The 16,074-nt window shown below is 32.6% G+C and overlaps 1 protein-coding gene across 4 annotated transcripts in view; it reads right to left on the minus strand.

The window, feature by feature from the left end:
* GRM5 (glutamate metabotropic receptor 5) overlaps positions 1-16,074 on the minus strand; it is a 696,817-nt gene that overhangs the window by 107,858 nt on the left and 572,885 nt on the right. For all 4 annotated transcript variants that reach the window (XM_074304687.1, XM_074304689.1, XM_074304688.1 and 1 more), the window contains exon 5: positions 5,016-5,262. In XM_074304687.1, coding sequence (XP_074160788.1) covers positions 5,016-5,262 — 247 coding nt within the window. The remainder of the gene's footprint in view (positions 1-5,015; positions 5,263-16,074) is intronic.

Below are 16,074 nucleotides of genomic sequence, written 5' to 3' on the forward strand. Positions count from 1 at the left end.
CTCACTTCTGCAACTCACATATGATGTCTTATGAGGACTTTAGGTTCATACCTGAAACTGAAATCATAAAACTAGCATTACGTAGAGAATAGATCATGGTTTCAGATTCTATATATTCTGATAGCTAACTATGAAAATTTAGATAAATCTTTCTCTCAGCCTCCGTCCTCTGATATTTATTTTCCTCTTTACTAACAAGTACTTGAAAATTCTATACATTGGGGCAGCTAGGTAGCACAGTGGATAAAGCACCAGCCCTGAAGTCAGGAGGACCTAAGTTCAAATCTGACCTCAGACACTAAACACTTCCTAACTGTGTGACCCTAGGCAAGTCACTTAACCCCAATTTCCTCAGAAAAAAAGAAAAAAGAAAAAAAAGAAAATTCTATACATCCTCATACATGATTGATATTAGAAGGGAGATTTGGTATACTGGGGGAAAACCAAAACAATGGATCATGAGTAATGTTACCCGTCATGATCTCCCTTTTGCTTATTTCTCATTGATATTATAAAACTCTAAAATGAAAATGGATCTCAAAGACCTTTGGAAATTGTCCTGTGTTATTAGGTTACAGTGCTTTATCTTGAGCTTAAAGAAGAAGACAACTTCATTTCTATTTTTAAATGTTCTATAATTCATATCTTTCCTTATTTCAGACTAGCCTTGAAGTATACAAAATAAAAAAAAAAACTGTTACAATTCTTATTATAGAGAATAAAAACAGAATTGCTTAAAAGAGGATGGTTTGGGCATTTCTCCAAATTGTCTAAATAAGTATCATTAGGGTCTTTGCAAATTGTAAATGCTTTTCATTTTCTTGTTTCCCTTCCCATAAAGGAACAAATATAGTAACATTTTTTCTTGAAGACTATAAAAAAGGAGAGGCAGTATGATATGATTGAAAGAGCACAGGCTCTAGAGTCACAGGAGCTGTATTCAAATCCTGCCTTTGTCACTTATTTTATATATATATATGGAACCTTGTGAGAGTCACTTAACTGTAAATCAATTTCCTCATCAAAAGTCAATGAAATAGATGTCCTCTAGTGTCCCTTTAAGATTTAAATCAATTCTTCTATGGATCTGTGTGAATGTCTACAGAGTCTTTGATGAAGTTTATCTTTCTTATCATGAGGAATTAATCTAGGGACGAAGGAGTACTCTTTGGGAAATGACAAGAACATTAAAAGGTATCAGTAAAGCATTATATATCCTTTTAAAGTACATTAATTATTCTCTCAATTATTTTGTTTTAAAGCAAATTACTGTTTTATTCTGATTAATTAAATTATTATAGTTACTAACTATAAACCTTTAAGAAATAGAAAATGTTATTACTACACTATGGCAGGTTTATCTACAGAATATTAATCCACATTTAGGTAGGGCCTTAAATTCTAAGGCTTAGATTTAAAGGTTAAAGCTTAGGTAAGAAATATCTCATTACAAATGTGATAAAGATTAACAAGGCAGAATATGAAATTAAAGAAAAATTAGACTTTGCATGTGTGGAGCAGAGTTCAAAACCTACCTCTGACATTAACTAGTTGTATGATCTTGGATAAGGCATTCAATTTCTTTGGTCCTGAATTTCCTTATTTATAAAATCAAAGATTGGGTTAGGGGATCTGTAAGGTCCCTTCTGGTTCTAATTTTTTTACTTTTTTTCTTTTTATTTTTTCCCAATAGTGTTTTATTTTTCCAAATACATGTAAAGATAATTTTCAACATTCATCTATGTAAAACTTTGTGTTCCTAATTTTTTCTTCCTCCTTCCCTTATTTCCCCCCTCCCCAAAACAGCAAGCAATCCAATATAGGTTAAATATGTACAATTTTTAAAAACATATTTCCATATTTGTTATAATTGTTTGATTTTATAATCTATTCTTCCACCATGATTTTCCCAAAAACATAGAAAATCACAAAATTCCTCAGTCTGGTGTATCAGACCAAATGGCATCTGAACTCTTCTCTAGTTCCAAAATTCTATGAGACTTCAAGTTTAGGAATGCCAGCTATAATGAGACTACAAGAGAACTATTAATGGAGTCCAAATGTCACTTCATTGTTTTACAATATGGGTGACATTTTAGGAGGGGAGTGCCTTGTATACATTTTCTACATTCCTATTTATATATATTCTATCTTTCCTAGAAATATATAAACTACTTGAAGCCATGAACTGTTTTATTTTTATATGTTTATTACAAGTGTCTGGCAGTGCTTAGCACATAACATGTACATGATAAATGCTTTCTGACTGATTAATTGGTATACTATTGTGCTTTTCTTTCTACCTCAGGGTTCCTTCCCCTCTCACATCTCATTTTCTACCTTCATTTTCTCTGACTTCAATCATTGACTCAATCATAATGTCATGTCAAAAGTTTTTAAAACTCAAAGGATGTTTATAATAGTAAGGACATTTAGTCTTTAGGGTTACATAATAAAGAGAATATGCTATAAGCAGGTTGATATTTTGTTTCTTATCAGTCATGTTACATTTTATCATCTTAAAGACATCCTTAATGAAGAAAATGAGTTTTTAACAAATGTAAGATGTTTATGACAGAATAAATATAGAGTTGTGGGGTTTACATCATTTCATAAAGAAGCAGACTCTTAAAAGGGCTAGAATGGTAGATATGGAAAGGAGATGACCCACACCAGGAGTTCTACACACTAGCAAACATATCTCTTTTCAATACTAAGGGGAAACAAACTAGGTGACATTTTTTTTCTTCCCAAAACAGCAATATTAGTAAATGAATTATATCTTTATTTTTCAGATTTCTGGCAACAGCCAATGATGCATTTCTATAAAGTACAATGTGTCCTTTGATGAGCTCTTTACACTTGTGAAAAGTCACGATTATCTTTGATTCTTCTTTTATGTTCTCTTCTTTCTTTATCTTATTCTGTCTTTCTCTTTTTCAGAATATATGTGATCATATGTGCACATAAATGTTCTATGTTTTCCTCTCTGTGTTTGAGTTTCTATAACTATGTTTCCAGAATTAACTTTTATAATAGAAATCTTAAGCATTTGCTCATGGGCCCCAAAGTGTTTGATGGGATAATGAAGTGGAGAAATACAAATAATATTCATTTGTTTATATGCTGAAGCCAGTCTATCTCAAATATGTTTAAAAACTCATATTGGTATTGTTAGGAGGAAAAACAACAAAGATACCTCCTTAAAAATGTTAGGCTTATGATAGTCTTGACTATAGTATCATCCCAATGGGCACAATTCTGAAAAGCAATTATGTGGAATTATCCTAAGAAGATGTCTCTGTCATTTGATCTCCAAAGATCCCACTTCTAGGCATAGAAAATCTTGTCATATTAAGCAAATAAAAATTATCCATTTCATCATTTGATAAATCTTATTCTGTTTGGTTTAGTATTCTCTCTATAGCTATTGTGCTAAAAAATGATTTATTTAAAAAAAAATAGCATGAACTTTAAAGTACTTTAATCAACTCCCTAGGACATCTGTTAATTCATAGCAGGGTTGTAATCTATACTAGTAAGCTTTTTTTCCACTTTGGAGCTTCCCTAACTCTTATTCTTTTTGTATTTGCACAAAGTTGCTCAATAATAAAATGGCATCTTGCGACAATGTGAATTCCTTGCCACTGAGAATATTTATGCAGAGGCTGGGTGACCACTTGTCAATCTTTAGGATCATTTACTATTGTAAAATAGAATTTCACAATCTCTATCTCTGTTTCTCTGTCTCTCCCCGCCTCTCTGTTCCTCTTTTTCTGTTTATCTGTCTCTCTCACACATACCTTTCCCTTTACCTGCTCCTTTCTATACATATACACACAGTGGATATAGAGTCAGAGAGAAGACAGAGAGAGACAGAGGCCAACAGAGAGATAGACGTAGAGAAAAAGAGAGACACAGAGAGAGATAGTAAAAAGAGAGAGATAGAGGCTGACAGAGAGATATAGAGAACAACAGAGAAAAAGAGAGAGAGAGAGAGAGAGAGAGAGAGAGAGAGAGAGAGAGAGAGAGAGAGAGAGAGAGAGAGAGAGGGAGGGAGGGAAAGAAGGAGGGAGGAGAGAAGGGGGAGGAAGGGAGGGAGAGAGGGAGAGATATACAAGTTTATCTTGACATGTGTTTAGGTTTCTCCTGAATCTTCAGTAGCTGGTCTATCATCATATACAATTTTGTATTTCTCAGAATCCTCTGTGTAAGTGATGAAAGGTGAAAAGTATTGGAGAAATAGTAATTTAGTTCTCAACCAAGGTGACAGTGCATCATCTGAAATATAATATAATAAAAATATGCCTTCTAACACATGGCAGGAAGAGCAAACAGCATGTCACTACTTAGTCCTATCTTTGGGATTGTAAGAAATGCGATTCCTTCTGTGCTCAGAATAACTCCAGATCTGAAGAAGAAAAATAAAAGTTTTGAACAAAATACCAATTGCTTGTCAAAAAATGATAGAAACAGCTCTTTACTCTTCATGATTATGTGTACTTAGATCTAGGCTTGATAAATAAAATTTGTACATGATCTTCAACTACATTTTAGTCATTCATTTTAACTTTTTTCTTGAAAATGCTGAAGATAATATTGGTTCTCCTCCTCCCTTGAACACTTCCTAAGGGCAGGCAGATTAGAAAAAAACAAGAGGAAGAAAGAGAAGAGAACAGGTTATTTTTTTATAGTCTTTACTATATGCTAGGCAAACATATTAAGTGATTTAGCAATATTATCTCATTTGAGCCTCAGTAATTCTGCAAAATAGTTGCATTAATTATTCCCATTTTACAGTTGAGGACATTGAGGGAAACAGAGGTTAAATAAATTTCTCAGGGTCACCCAACTAATTTCTGAGACTCTATGTTGGTACTCTATCTACTGTGCCACCAGCTGCCTCTAGAAAGTAAGGAGCCTGATAACTCCCCAAAGTATATCCCTCATGTAATATAATAATTGCTGTTACTAAAGCTCCTGCATATATGAGGTAACTGTAATGATAATGATACCTTCCTGGAGAGTCTCCATTCTCATCGAAGAGGATTGTATCTCCAGAAACCCCAGTGAAGTTTGTTTTCATCAGAGACTCAAGAAGTTTTCTTCCATCAATTGGTTTCATAGCATCACAGAGCCCAGCATATCCTGGGCAGAGTGCTGTCTGCATGTTGTGAAGACCATATGCCATGGAATATATTGCATTGATTACAAACCCCATTTTGGAATCTTGGACATACTGTGTAGTCAGAGTCAGGGAACCTGTTGGGGAAAAAAGTTTCGAAAGTAACACTCAAAACTGATTATAAATTATCAATTATGCCATCATACATAATGTCTTAAACTAAATTCCTCCCCTGATGCCTTATCATGCAATTTTTATGATGACCCCAAAGTATGGAATACTATGACAAGAAAACACAATCTAATAGCTAGTCTTACAAATCTGGAGATATTCAGTATTAGTGTGATAATGCTTTGTGTGTTGTCTGAAGACTAATCTATCTAAATTTTGAGAAACTTATCAGCAAAAGGTTGGGATTGTGATCTTGCTATGGTGGAGGGACTACTCATACTGAAGAAATCACAGATTCCTGAAATATTGAAGTAATAACAACATCAGTAAGAAGAGCTACCCATTCCAATTACCTTTGACATGGAAGTTAAAAACTAGGAAACTTGGCCAACTGCTCAAACTACCTCTTCATAGCTGTGAATGTGGGCAGTCTAACTATCCAAAACTGGTTAAATGAATGTTACAAGATCTTGTCCTTTCATCCAACTGTTTTAAAAGTTATTGTCCTATTTGGATCTGTTTCCCACATTCTCCTTTAAGTGACAAATCAAATTATTCCACAGAATTTAAAAGATGTTATTGATCAATCAATCAAAAATATACTGTATGAAAAGCATTATGCTATTGTGAGAGGGGGAGAAGTAAGGTTTAAACTGGAGGTTATAGTACTTGCTATTATGGATCTTATCATCAAGACTGGGAATAAGAAACAAATCAAGAATTTTTTTATAAGATAAATACACAGTACCTACCACATAGTATAAGACAAAGACTTCAACTGATCAAGTGTTTAAATGCCACATCTAACTAGGTTATATTTTTATGACCTCCACTTATTTTATGTTTTTAATTAGTTGTGTCCGATTTTCTGTGGTTCTATTTGGGGTCTTCTTGGCAAAGGTGCTAGAGTGGTTTCCTATTTCATTCTTCATCTCATTTTAGAGATAGGAAAATGATACAAACATGGTTAAACAACTTGTCCAGAGTCACATAGTTATTATGTGTCTAAATCAAGATTTAAATTTAGGTAAATGAGATTTCCTCACTCCAGGCTCACTGCTTTATTCACTGTCCCATATCGTTGCCCTAAATTTTATGTATACATATATAAACATGCATGCTAATTATATGTATAAACACACATGTATGTATTCATATGTGCAGATGTGTATACATAAATATAAGTATGTACACATATACATAAATACTCATCTATTTTAGTTCAAATTTGTCCTCAGATATTTACTAGTTGTGTGACTTTGGGAAAGACCCTATTTACTTCAATTTCCTCACCTGTAAAATGATTGAAAAATGACATGGCAAACCACTTCAGCATCTTGACCAAGAAATGGTGTTATAAAGAATTTTACATGACTAAAATCATTGAACATAAACTAAATAAAGTATATACACTGAAAAATAATTATAAATCCCACTTAGTGTGAACAATAAATCCCCTGACGAAGTCACATATATACAAATTTCTTCTCTTTTGAAGTTAAAATTATGAAAAATATGGCAAACTGTTCTAGTTCAGTCAAAATGTACAGTGTGAATTCAACTATAGCTATTATTACAGCTCCATCAAATAACCAATTAGCATTTATTAAATGCCTACTATATTCCAGGGACTGTGCTTAACTCTTTCTATACAAAAAAGATGGGGGAACTTCAAGAAGCTTACATTCATACTAGTACAGACCTAACTTTATTAAAAATCATTAAGAATAGATAGATAATTGATAGAACAATTGATCTTGTGAGTTCTTTACAATTATTTCAATTTAAATAAATGTTATTTTTTATTAATGATGTTCCTTGTCTTCTTTATCTATCACTCTGCTATTCTAGTTGCTCTATTCTGGATAATATTTAAATTATAATTTTTTTCTTAAAGGAGGCTCCTAGATGCTATCTATCTATGCACCTAATACTACCAATATGATTTCACCATGGAAGAGAGCAATGGGTCTATCATTTTATAGACTTTAATGTTTTGACTCTGCTAATACAGGTTAAGGTCACATGAACAGTTTTTGTTTGTTTGTTTGTTTGTTTTTTTCCTGGGTGGGGAGCTGCTAAATTACTCTATTGGAAAAAAGTATATTGATCTCAAGTGCATTTGATCCATTAATCTTTCACTTAGTACTTGTGATTTGATTTCATTTTTAAACCCACATATAAGACATATTTATTCAACCTGACATAAACAGAAGAAAAATATCTATATTCTTAGGGCATGTATCTGGGACTTGATTAAAAAGCCTTGCAAGATTTATGAAACTCATAATTCCTACCCAAATAATTGTGAGGTGGATGAGCAAAAATTTTTACTTCCAGGAGGATCTTAGAAAGTATTTCTAGGAGTCATGAAAACCTTAAGGGCACAGATGCTGATTCCATTTGTGCTGTTGAATAAAAGTAGGGGGTACAGAAAAGAAATACTTGCAAGATTGATGAATAGCTATTTAAGAAAGTAGTGACCAACCCTAGGACTTTAAGGCCTTAATAATAAGGCATATAATAAAAAAATAACATCTTTTCCAAGGATAGAGTGAATCTATATAGTAAACTAGGAAAAAAAATTGCTTAGATATTTGAGAGGGTAAGGAGAAAAGCATCATATAAATCTGATAACCTTTATACTATGGAATATAGTAAGCATGACACAGGAAAAGAATAATTATTAAGAAGCCCAGTATTTCACCAGAAAATTGCACAAAAAAGAGATGAAGTCATTTACTTAGTTTCACACAGTTAGTGAATATCTGAGGCTGGATTTGAAGTTGCCTCCATGCCCAGCACTCTATCCACTGTGCCATCTTGATGTCCCATTATCTAAATATCTATTAAAATATGTTTTCTGCTAAGTGATTGATAATTTTGTGATGCCTTCGTATGCATTTCATTATTCAAAAGTCAGAGGAAATGACAGATGAAACTAATGATATTAGCCTGGTTCTGACTGATTTACTAACAAGGAGGAATTGGTTGCCTAAGTAGAAAATACAAGAACCTTGGGAATAGGGACTCATGTCTTCTGACAGTTTGTGAAAGATTAGAAGTTGAAAGCTATTCCAAAACAGAGGAAGTAGAGGTAAAGTGATTTGGATTAAGATTCTCCAGGGAACACTAGCTCAACAATATAATTATGCTCCTAAAATGAAGCTCTAATTAGATGAACACAAAAGTACAAGGAAAAAGAAGGGAGTGTATGTGCCAAAATGTTTGTGGCAGCTCTTTTTGTAGTGGCTAGAAACTGGAAAATTAATGGATGCCCATCAATTGGAGAATGGTTGGGTAAATTATGGTATATGAATGTTATGGAATATTATTATTCTGTAAGAAATGACCAACAGGATGAATACAGAGAGGCTTGGAGAGACTTACATCAACTGATGCTAAGTGAAATGAGCAGAACTCATTATACACTTCAACAATACTATATGAGGATGTATTCTGATGGAAGTGAATATCTTCGACATAGAGAAGAGTTAATCCAATTCTAATTGATCAATGATGGACAGAATCAGCTACACTCAGAGAAGAAACATTGGGAAATGAGTGTAAACTGTTAGCATTTTTTGTTTTTCTCCCCGGGTTATTTTTTACCTTCCGAATACAATTCTTTCTTTGCAGCAACAACAACAACAAAATTCAGTTCTGCACATATATATTGTACCTAGGATATATTATAACATATTTAATATGTATGGGAAGGTCTGCCATCTAGGGGAGGGGGTGGAGGGAAGGAGGGGAAAATTCAGAACAGAAGGGAGTACAAGGGATAATGTTGTAAAAAATTACCTATGCATATGTACTGTCAAAAAATGTTATAATTATAAAATTAATAAAAAAAAAGAAAAGAAAAAGAAGGGAGGAGTCCAAGGAAATTAATTTGAACAAAGAGGGAATTAATCAACTAATATGCATTAAAAAAAATACAAACGCCTTAGATCATAGCATTATAGGTTTTTTGTTGGATGTATGTATAAAGGTAATATAATCTAACATTCATTTTACCATAGCTAAGAAAGCTGACAAGTCTATACTTTCATTCTCTTGAGCTTATCTCAAATATAATAGAAAATACCTTAATGAGTAAAATGTTTCTTAATTTTTCCTTCTTTCTTTACTCTCTTCCTCTTTCCCTCCCTCCATACATGTTGGTTTTCTGTTATCAATTGTGACCAAATTCCCGGATATTCCCCCAATAGTGAGTCTATTTGCATTATACTCATAACTTGAAGATATGATAATATTTAATAACAAAACATTAAATTTTCTTTACTTGCTATCATTCTCTTCACAAACTATCTCTGTTGCAATATTATTCTTTTTTCTATTCCCAGCTTCAGAACCATCTCTTCAATAAAGTCTTTATTAAAGTTTGAAAAGATAGCTATCTCATCCAATTAATTTTTTGATTAAAATTTTCATAATTAAATTATTTAATTTATATTTTATATTGAATTATTTTATAATTCTCTTATTCTTTATTTTATATTTTATTAATTGTTATTTTATATTTATATTTTAATTTAATTATTTATATTTTAATTAATTTATTTTATTAAATATTTTATAATTCTCTTATTAATGAAATATTTTATATTTTATTTTATATTATTAAATATTTTATAATTCTCTTATTAATTTGTCACACTAAATTTCTATTTTTATAAGTATTTGTATTTGATGACCCACTATCTGAAAAAACTAATTTACATGTATGTACTTATGTACATATATACATATGCATATATGTATAGGCATGCACACATTATATATATGTTATATCCCCTTGACATATAAATGTGTATATATAGAATTAACTTATATATATAAATATACATATTCATTTATATACATTCATATACATATATGATACATATATGTGTGTATACACGCACATACACATTCACTTGAAAACACATTTATAAAGTGTATACAAAGTGAAAATACAAAGACAAACATTAAACAGTTCCTCCTCTCAAGGAGCTTCCCTTCCATATGAGCCAACAAACATTTGTTAAGCACCTTTAAGACAACTGGAAGATACTACACATTTAGATGCAAGTTCATCTAAAATAATTTCAAGACTAAGGTCGTGCCAGTAACTTGAGAAATAATATAATCCTTTCAATGAACCTTGAAGAAAGAGGAAGATTTGAAGAGGTTAGGTAAAATGACTCTAGGGGAATACTTATGCAAAGACATGGAGAGATAAAACAGAATACTGAATATTGGTAACAGAAGTCTAATTTGGTTGGAATCGAGAGAATATTAAAGATAATAATAGGAAATAAACTTAGAGAATAAGATGTTTCCAGCTTTTGAAGGACTTCATATAAAAAGCATAAACTTTGAGTGGGAAGTGAGATGGTTAGACCTGGGATTTAGGCAGCTGTTTTAAATGAATGAATTGGATATAGAGCCAAAATGGCAGTATAGGCTGGGATTCAGCAGAACTTTCTCATATTCTCCATCTAAAAAACTTAAAACAACAACTTTAAATAAAATTTTGGAGTAGTACAACTGACAAAAGAACGAAGCTAGACTTTTATTAAATATAAAACATCTCAGGGTCATCAATGGCAGACCTTGGAGGAGTTTGAAATTAGCAGTGGTAGCAGCAGTAGGACTTCTCAGCCCAGAGATACTCTGGGTTGCAGTTCTACAGGGAAGAGAATTACTTGCAGGAAGTCGCAAGGGAATACTAGTATTTATGATTAAAGGAGCAGAGAGAACCAAATCATAGTTCAAGATCCTGGTCATAGTTCCAGAAAGAAGAAGAGTACTAGTTGCTGCAGGGGAGCAGAGGTTCTTTTTTGGGTTATGATCAGAGAACAAACCAGGAGATAGTGATTGCAAGTCTTCCAGGATAATGTCACCTTGGAAGCACTGAAAACATGTAAACCTCCAGATCTAGATCTGACAAAAAGTCTGAAGCTTAGCACAGTACTTCTCCATCTTTAGGTGAACAAATCTCAATTTGAATGTGAAGTTCAAAGTAAAGAAATAGATTTGAAAAATGAGCAAAGACAAAAATAATTTGACATAGAAAGCTACTATAGAGACAAGGAAGAGCTAGACATAAACTTAGAAGAGGGATATTGTGTAAAAAACAGATATAAACAAATCTTGAAAAAAAAAATTACTCTTTGGACCCAGGGCCAGCAACAATCCCTAGGAGAGTAAAAGGAAAATAAAAGAATGATAGAGGAATTATTGGGAAATAAAATGAGAGTGATTCAAGAAAATTATGAAAAAAAGAATTAGGAGCTTGGCAAAAGAGGCACAAAAAAAGAGCTGAAGAAAAGAACTCCTTAAAAAGCAGAATTGACCAAATGTAAAAAAAGATACAAAAGCTCAGTGAAGAAAATGATTCATGAAGAATTAAAATTGGGAGCATAGAAGCTAATGACATCATCAGGCTTCAAGAAACAATAAAACAATGTCAAAAGAATGGAAAAATTGAATATGTGAAAAAACACATAGAAAAAAAAAAGCAAACAAACAACTGAATTAGAAAATAGTTCAAGGAGAATTAATTTTAAAAATTATTGAACCAGATGAAAAAACATCATCACAAAAAATTCAAGACACTATACTTCAAAAAATTATCAAGAAAAACTGCCCTAATAGTAGACTTATAGGGTAAAATACAAATGTAAAGAATCTACCAATCACTTCATGAAAGAGATTTTGAAATAAAAACTCACAGGAATGCTGCAGCCAAATTTCAGAATTCCCAAGTTAAGGAGAAAATGTTTCAAAAAGTCAGAAAGACACAATTCAAATACTGTGGAGTCAAGATCATATATGATTCAGCAACTTGAGTGCAGGGGTTAAAATATAATATTCTGGAAGGTAGAGCTAAGGACTACAAGTAAAAATTATCTACCCAATAAAAAAAAGTATAATTCTTCAGGGGAAAAAATGGATATTTAATAAAAATAGAGGATCTCAGAGCACTTTTGATGAAGAGACCAGAACTGAATAGAAAATTTGACATTTAGGGGGAAGAGCCAAGATGGCAGAGAGGACACACTTTTCTTCCTGATCTTCTCCTACAACCCTCAGACTCATTAGCAAATCCAGCCTCAATTAGTTGTAGAATGGCAGAATCCATGAATATTTGGAGTATAACAAATTACCAGCAGAAGATAATTTCAAAGTTCGCCAAAAAAGATCTGTTTCAATAGAAAATGGAGGGAGGCAGGTCAAATGCAAGCCCAGCACAGACAGCACAGAATCTCTGGGCAGTGTGGACTCTTCTTGGCAGAGAATCTACAGGGATTAATCTACCACAGAGTTGGCTACTCTGCCCTGGTTGCAAGCCAGTAGATCATCTGAGAAGTTAGAAAACATCCAACACAAGCACAAAGGGTTTATGAACCCTGAACCACCAGGACCTGACCAGCACCAGGAGTAAGTCATCATTGACCTAGCACAGCATGGGCATGTATAGAGAAGGCCACCGCTTGTAGAGAAAGCTTGGAAAACCTCACCTGCCTGAAAAGCAGACCTTAAATTTGTTTTAAAAATGAATAAAAAACCAATGAGAACTCTCAACAGAAACAGTTTTTATGGTGAAAGAGAAAAGCAGATTTCAAACCATGATGAAACTAAAAGCAAATCATCTCCAGATGAAACCCCAAAAGGTAATTATAACCTGGTCCCCATCACACAAGGCTCTTCTAGAAGAAATTAAAAAGGATCTCAAAAGAGAGCTAGAAGAAACATGGGGAAAGGAAATGAAAACTTTGCAATATAACTCATTAAAAGATAGATTTGATAAAATGGAAAAAGGAAACAACTCCCAGAAAAACAAAATTTGTGAAATAAAAAAAGAAAATGATTTCCCAAAAACAGATTTTGTGAAATGGATAAAGAAAATAAATTAAAAAAACAGAATTTGTGAAATGGAAAAAAAAAATTCCATAGAGCAAAACAACACATTTAAAAATTCATTTGGACAAATACAAAAAGAAGTAAAAAAAAAAAAAAAAAAAGTAAATGAAGAAAATAATTCACTAAAATTCTGTATTGAACAAATGGAAATGAATGACTCAATGAGACAACAAGAATCAGTCAAACAAAACCAAAAAAAAAAAAAAAATAGAAAAAATAGAAAAAAAAAAGGTAATATACCTTAATTGGGAAAACAACTTGTTGAAAAATTACCCATGCATATTTTTTGTAAATTAAAAAAAAAACTTTAATCAATACATTAAAAAAAGAAAATTTGGCATTTAGAAAAAAGACTTAAGAAAAGTAAAAAAAAAAAAAAAAAAAAAAAAATTAACACGAAAAAGTAACCATAGGGGACTCAATAAAATTAAACTGTTTACATTATTACATGGGAAAATGATACCTTAAATTCCAAAGAGACAATTTAAAATTATTAGCCTACCTGAAGGCCATGAACAAAAAGAAAAAGCTGGATAGCATTCTGCAAGAGATTATTAAGGAAAATGGCCCCAATATTCTAGAAACAGAATGGTAAAACTATTTGGAAAAATTTATAAAGGAGTCTTGTCAAATTTCTTCTATGACACAACTAAGATACTAATACCTAATAAGAATTCACTGTTTGACAAAAATTGCTGGGAAAATTGGAAAAAAGATGTCAGAAATTAAGCATAGGTTTATATCTCACAGTCCATACTAAAATGAGGATAATACCATAAACACATTAGGAAAACAAAACATCATTTCCTATCAGATTTTTGGAAAGGGAGGAATTTATGACTTAAGAGGAACTAGAGTACTTTATGAAGGGTAAAATGGACAACTTTAATTACATTAAATTAAAACGGTTTGCACAAGCAAAACCAATAGGAATACATACATAAATAAAAGGGAGATACAAAGCCGGGAAAAATCTTTACAGCCAGTATTTCTGATAAATGTTTCATTTCTAAAATATATAAATAACTATGTCAAATGTATAAGAATACAACTCATTCCCTAATTGACAAATGGTCAAAGGATATGAACAGATGATTTTCACATGACAAAATTAAAGTCATCTATAATTACATGGAAAAGGGCTCTAAATCACTATTGATTAAAGAAATGCCAAAATAAAAGAACTCTGAGTTCCCTCTTCACACCTCTCAGAGTGGATAATATGATAGGAAAAGATAATGATAAATGTAGGATGGTTTGTGGGAAAACTAGTACATTAATGATTATTGGTGGAGTTGTGAAATGATCTAACCATTCTGGAGAGCAATCTGGAACTATACCCAAAGGACTATAAAATGCACATACCCTTTGTCCCAGCAGTGGCATTACTGGGTCTGTACCCCAAGGAAATCATAATGGAAGGAAAACAACTCACATGTGCAAAAAAAAAAAGAAAAAGAAGGGGCAACATTGAAAGAAAATATCATTTTAGGGGGCAGAGGGGCAGCTGAGAAAGCTACTTTAGGCCTTCTGCAAGAAGTCAGCTCCAAGTTGGCTCTTTTTATAATTGAAAACTTGGCTAGAAGCTGGGGGCAGCTTTTGATGGGGGCTGGGAGCAGTTTAAGCTGGTATCAGAATAGAAAATCTTGGAATTGAATGAGTGTATCTGGGCTAATTTCCAACTCAATAGAATTGGAATCTCCAGCTCTGGCTAAGTAGCAGTGGTCCTGGACTCAACTAGCCCCATCTAGATATCAGATTTATCTTGATTCCCTGGGGCAGTTCTCTCAGGGGAGAGATTTTCTGAAGGAGTTCCCAAGTTTTCCCCCCAAAATCTGAGAGAGTGAGAGAGAGTTTCAGGGCTCCCCTCATCAATATGGCTGTGTGTCTATTATACTGTAAGAAACAATGAGAGTGTGGTATCAGAAAAAACATGACGAGACACATATAAACTGATGCAAAATAAGGTGAGATGAACTCAAGAAATCATTGTACTTAGTCATAGCATTGTTGTAATAATGATTAACTATGAAAGATGACTACTTTGATCAATGCAATGATCCAAGACAATACCATTGATAAAAATGATGATTAAAAAGGCAATCAACCTCTAAAGGGAGAACTAGTAAACTCTGAATGCAAATTAAAGTATAATTTGTGGCTGTATATGTTCCCCTACTATTAATTTAGCACAAATTATCTCAGTGAAATACTTTTTTGTAGGAAGAGGGAAAGGTAAGAGAGAGAGGGAGGAAGGGGATAAAGAAGAGAAAGTTCATTCTTCCTCTGAATTCAAAGAGGACTAAGGACAACAAAAGAATGATATCTTGACTTGCATGTAAATTATATTTAATTGAAGCAGGGCTGCACAAGTCATCATCCTCACATTGTCCTTCACAGTCATCCAAGTTCAGTAGCAAGATAAAAGTCAAAAAGACTGGCTCAGAATGCTATGGGTGATCTTGGCCTTTTTTAAACCAATGTATCTCCCAGTTCTAAGTTTGTGTGATTAAGAACTAAGGAAGAATTAAGACAAAAATAGCCTAATTTGCTATACAAAAGAATCATTCTGAGAGGAGAAGACCCGCAGAGTTTCTGGCCAGAGTAGAAAACAATTGCTTATTTACACTCACTCTGAGCCATAAGAACCCAAACAAACAAGAGAGGCTTAAACTAGAACCTGTTTGATAAAATTTAGAATGATTTGTGTTTAAAGCCATATTCAACTAGCTCCATTTGAAGCACAATAGAGTTTTTCAAAGCCAGTTTTTTAGAGCTATTTTCAAGAAATCACAACTGAAAAATATACAAGAAAAAGATGTGATTATTTTCAACTTTTTTTTTGAAAAAAAAAAAAAAGA

The sequence above is a fragment of the Sminthopsis crassicaudata genome, chromosome 3 (genome assembly GCF_048593235.1).
Source record: "Sminthopsis crassicaudata isolate SCR6 chromosome 3, ASM4859323v1, whole genome shotgun sequence".
NCBI classification, from domain to species: domain Eukaryota; kingdom Metazoa; phylum Chordata; class Mammalia; order Dasyuromorphia; family Dasyuridae; genus Sminthopsis; species Sminthopsis crassicaudata.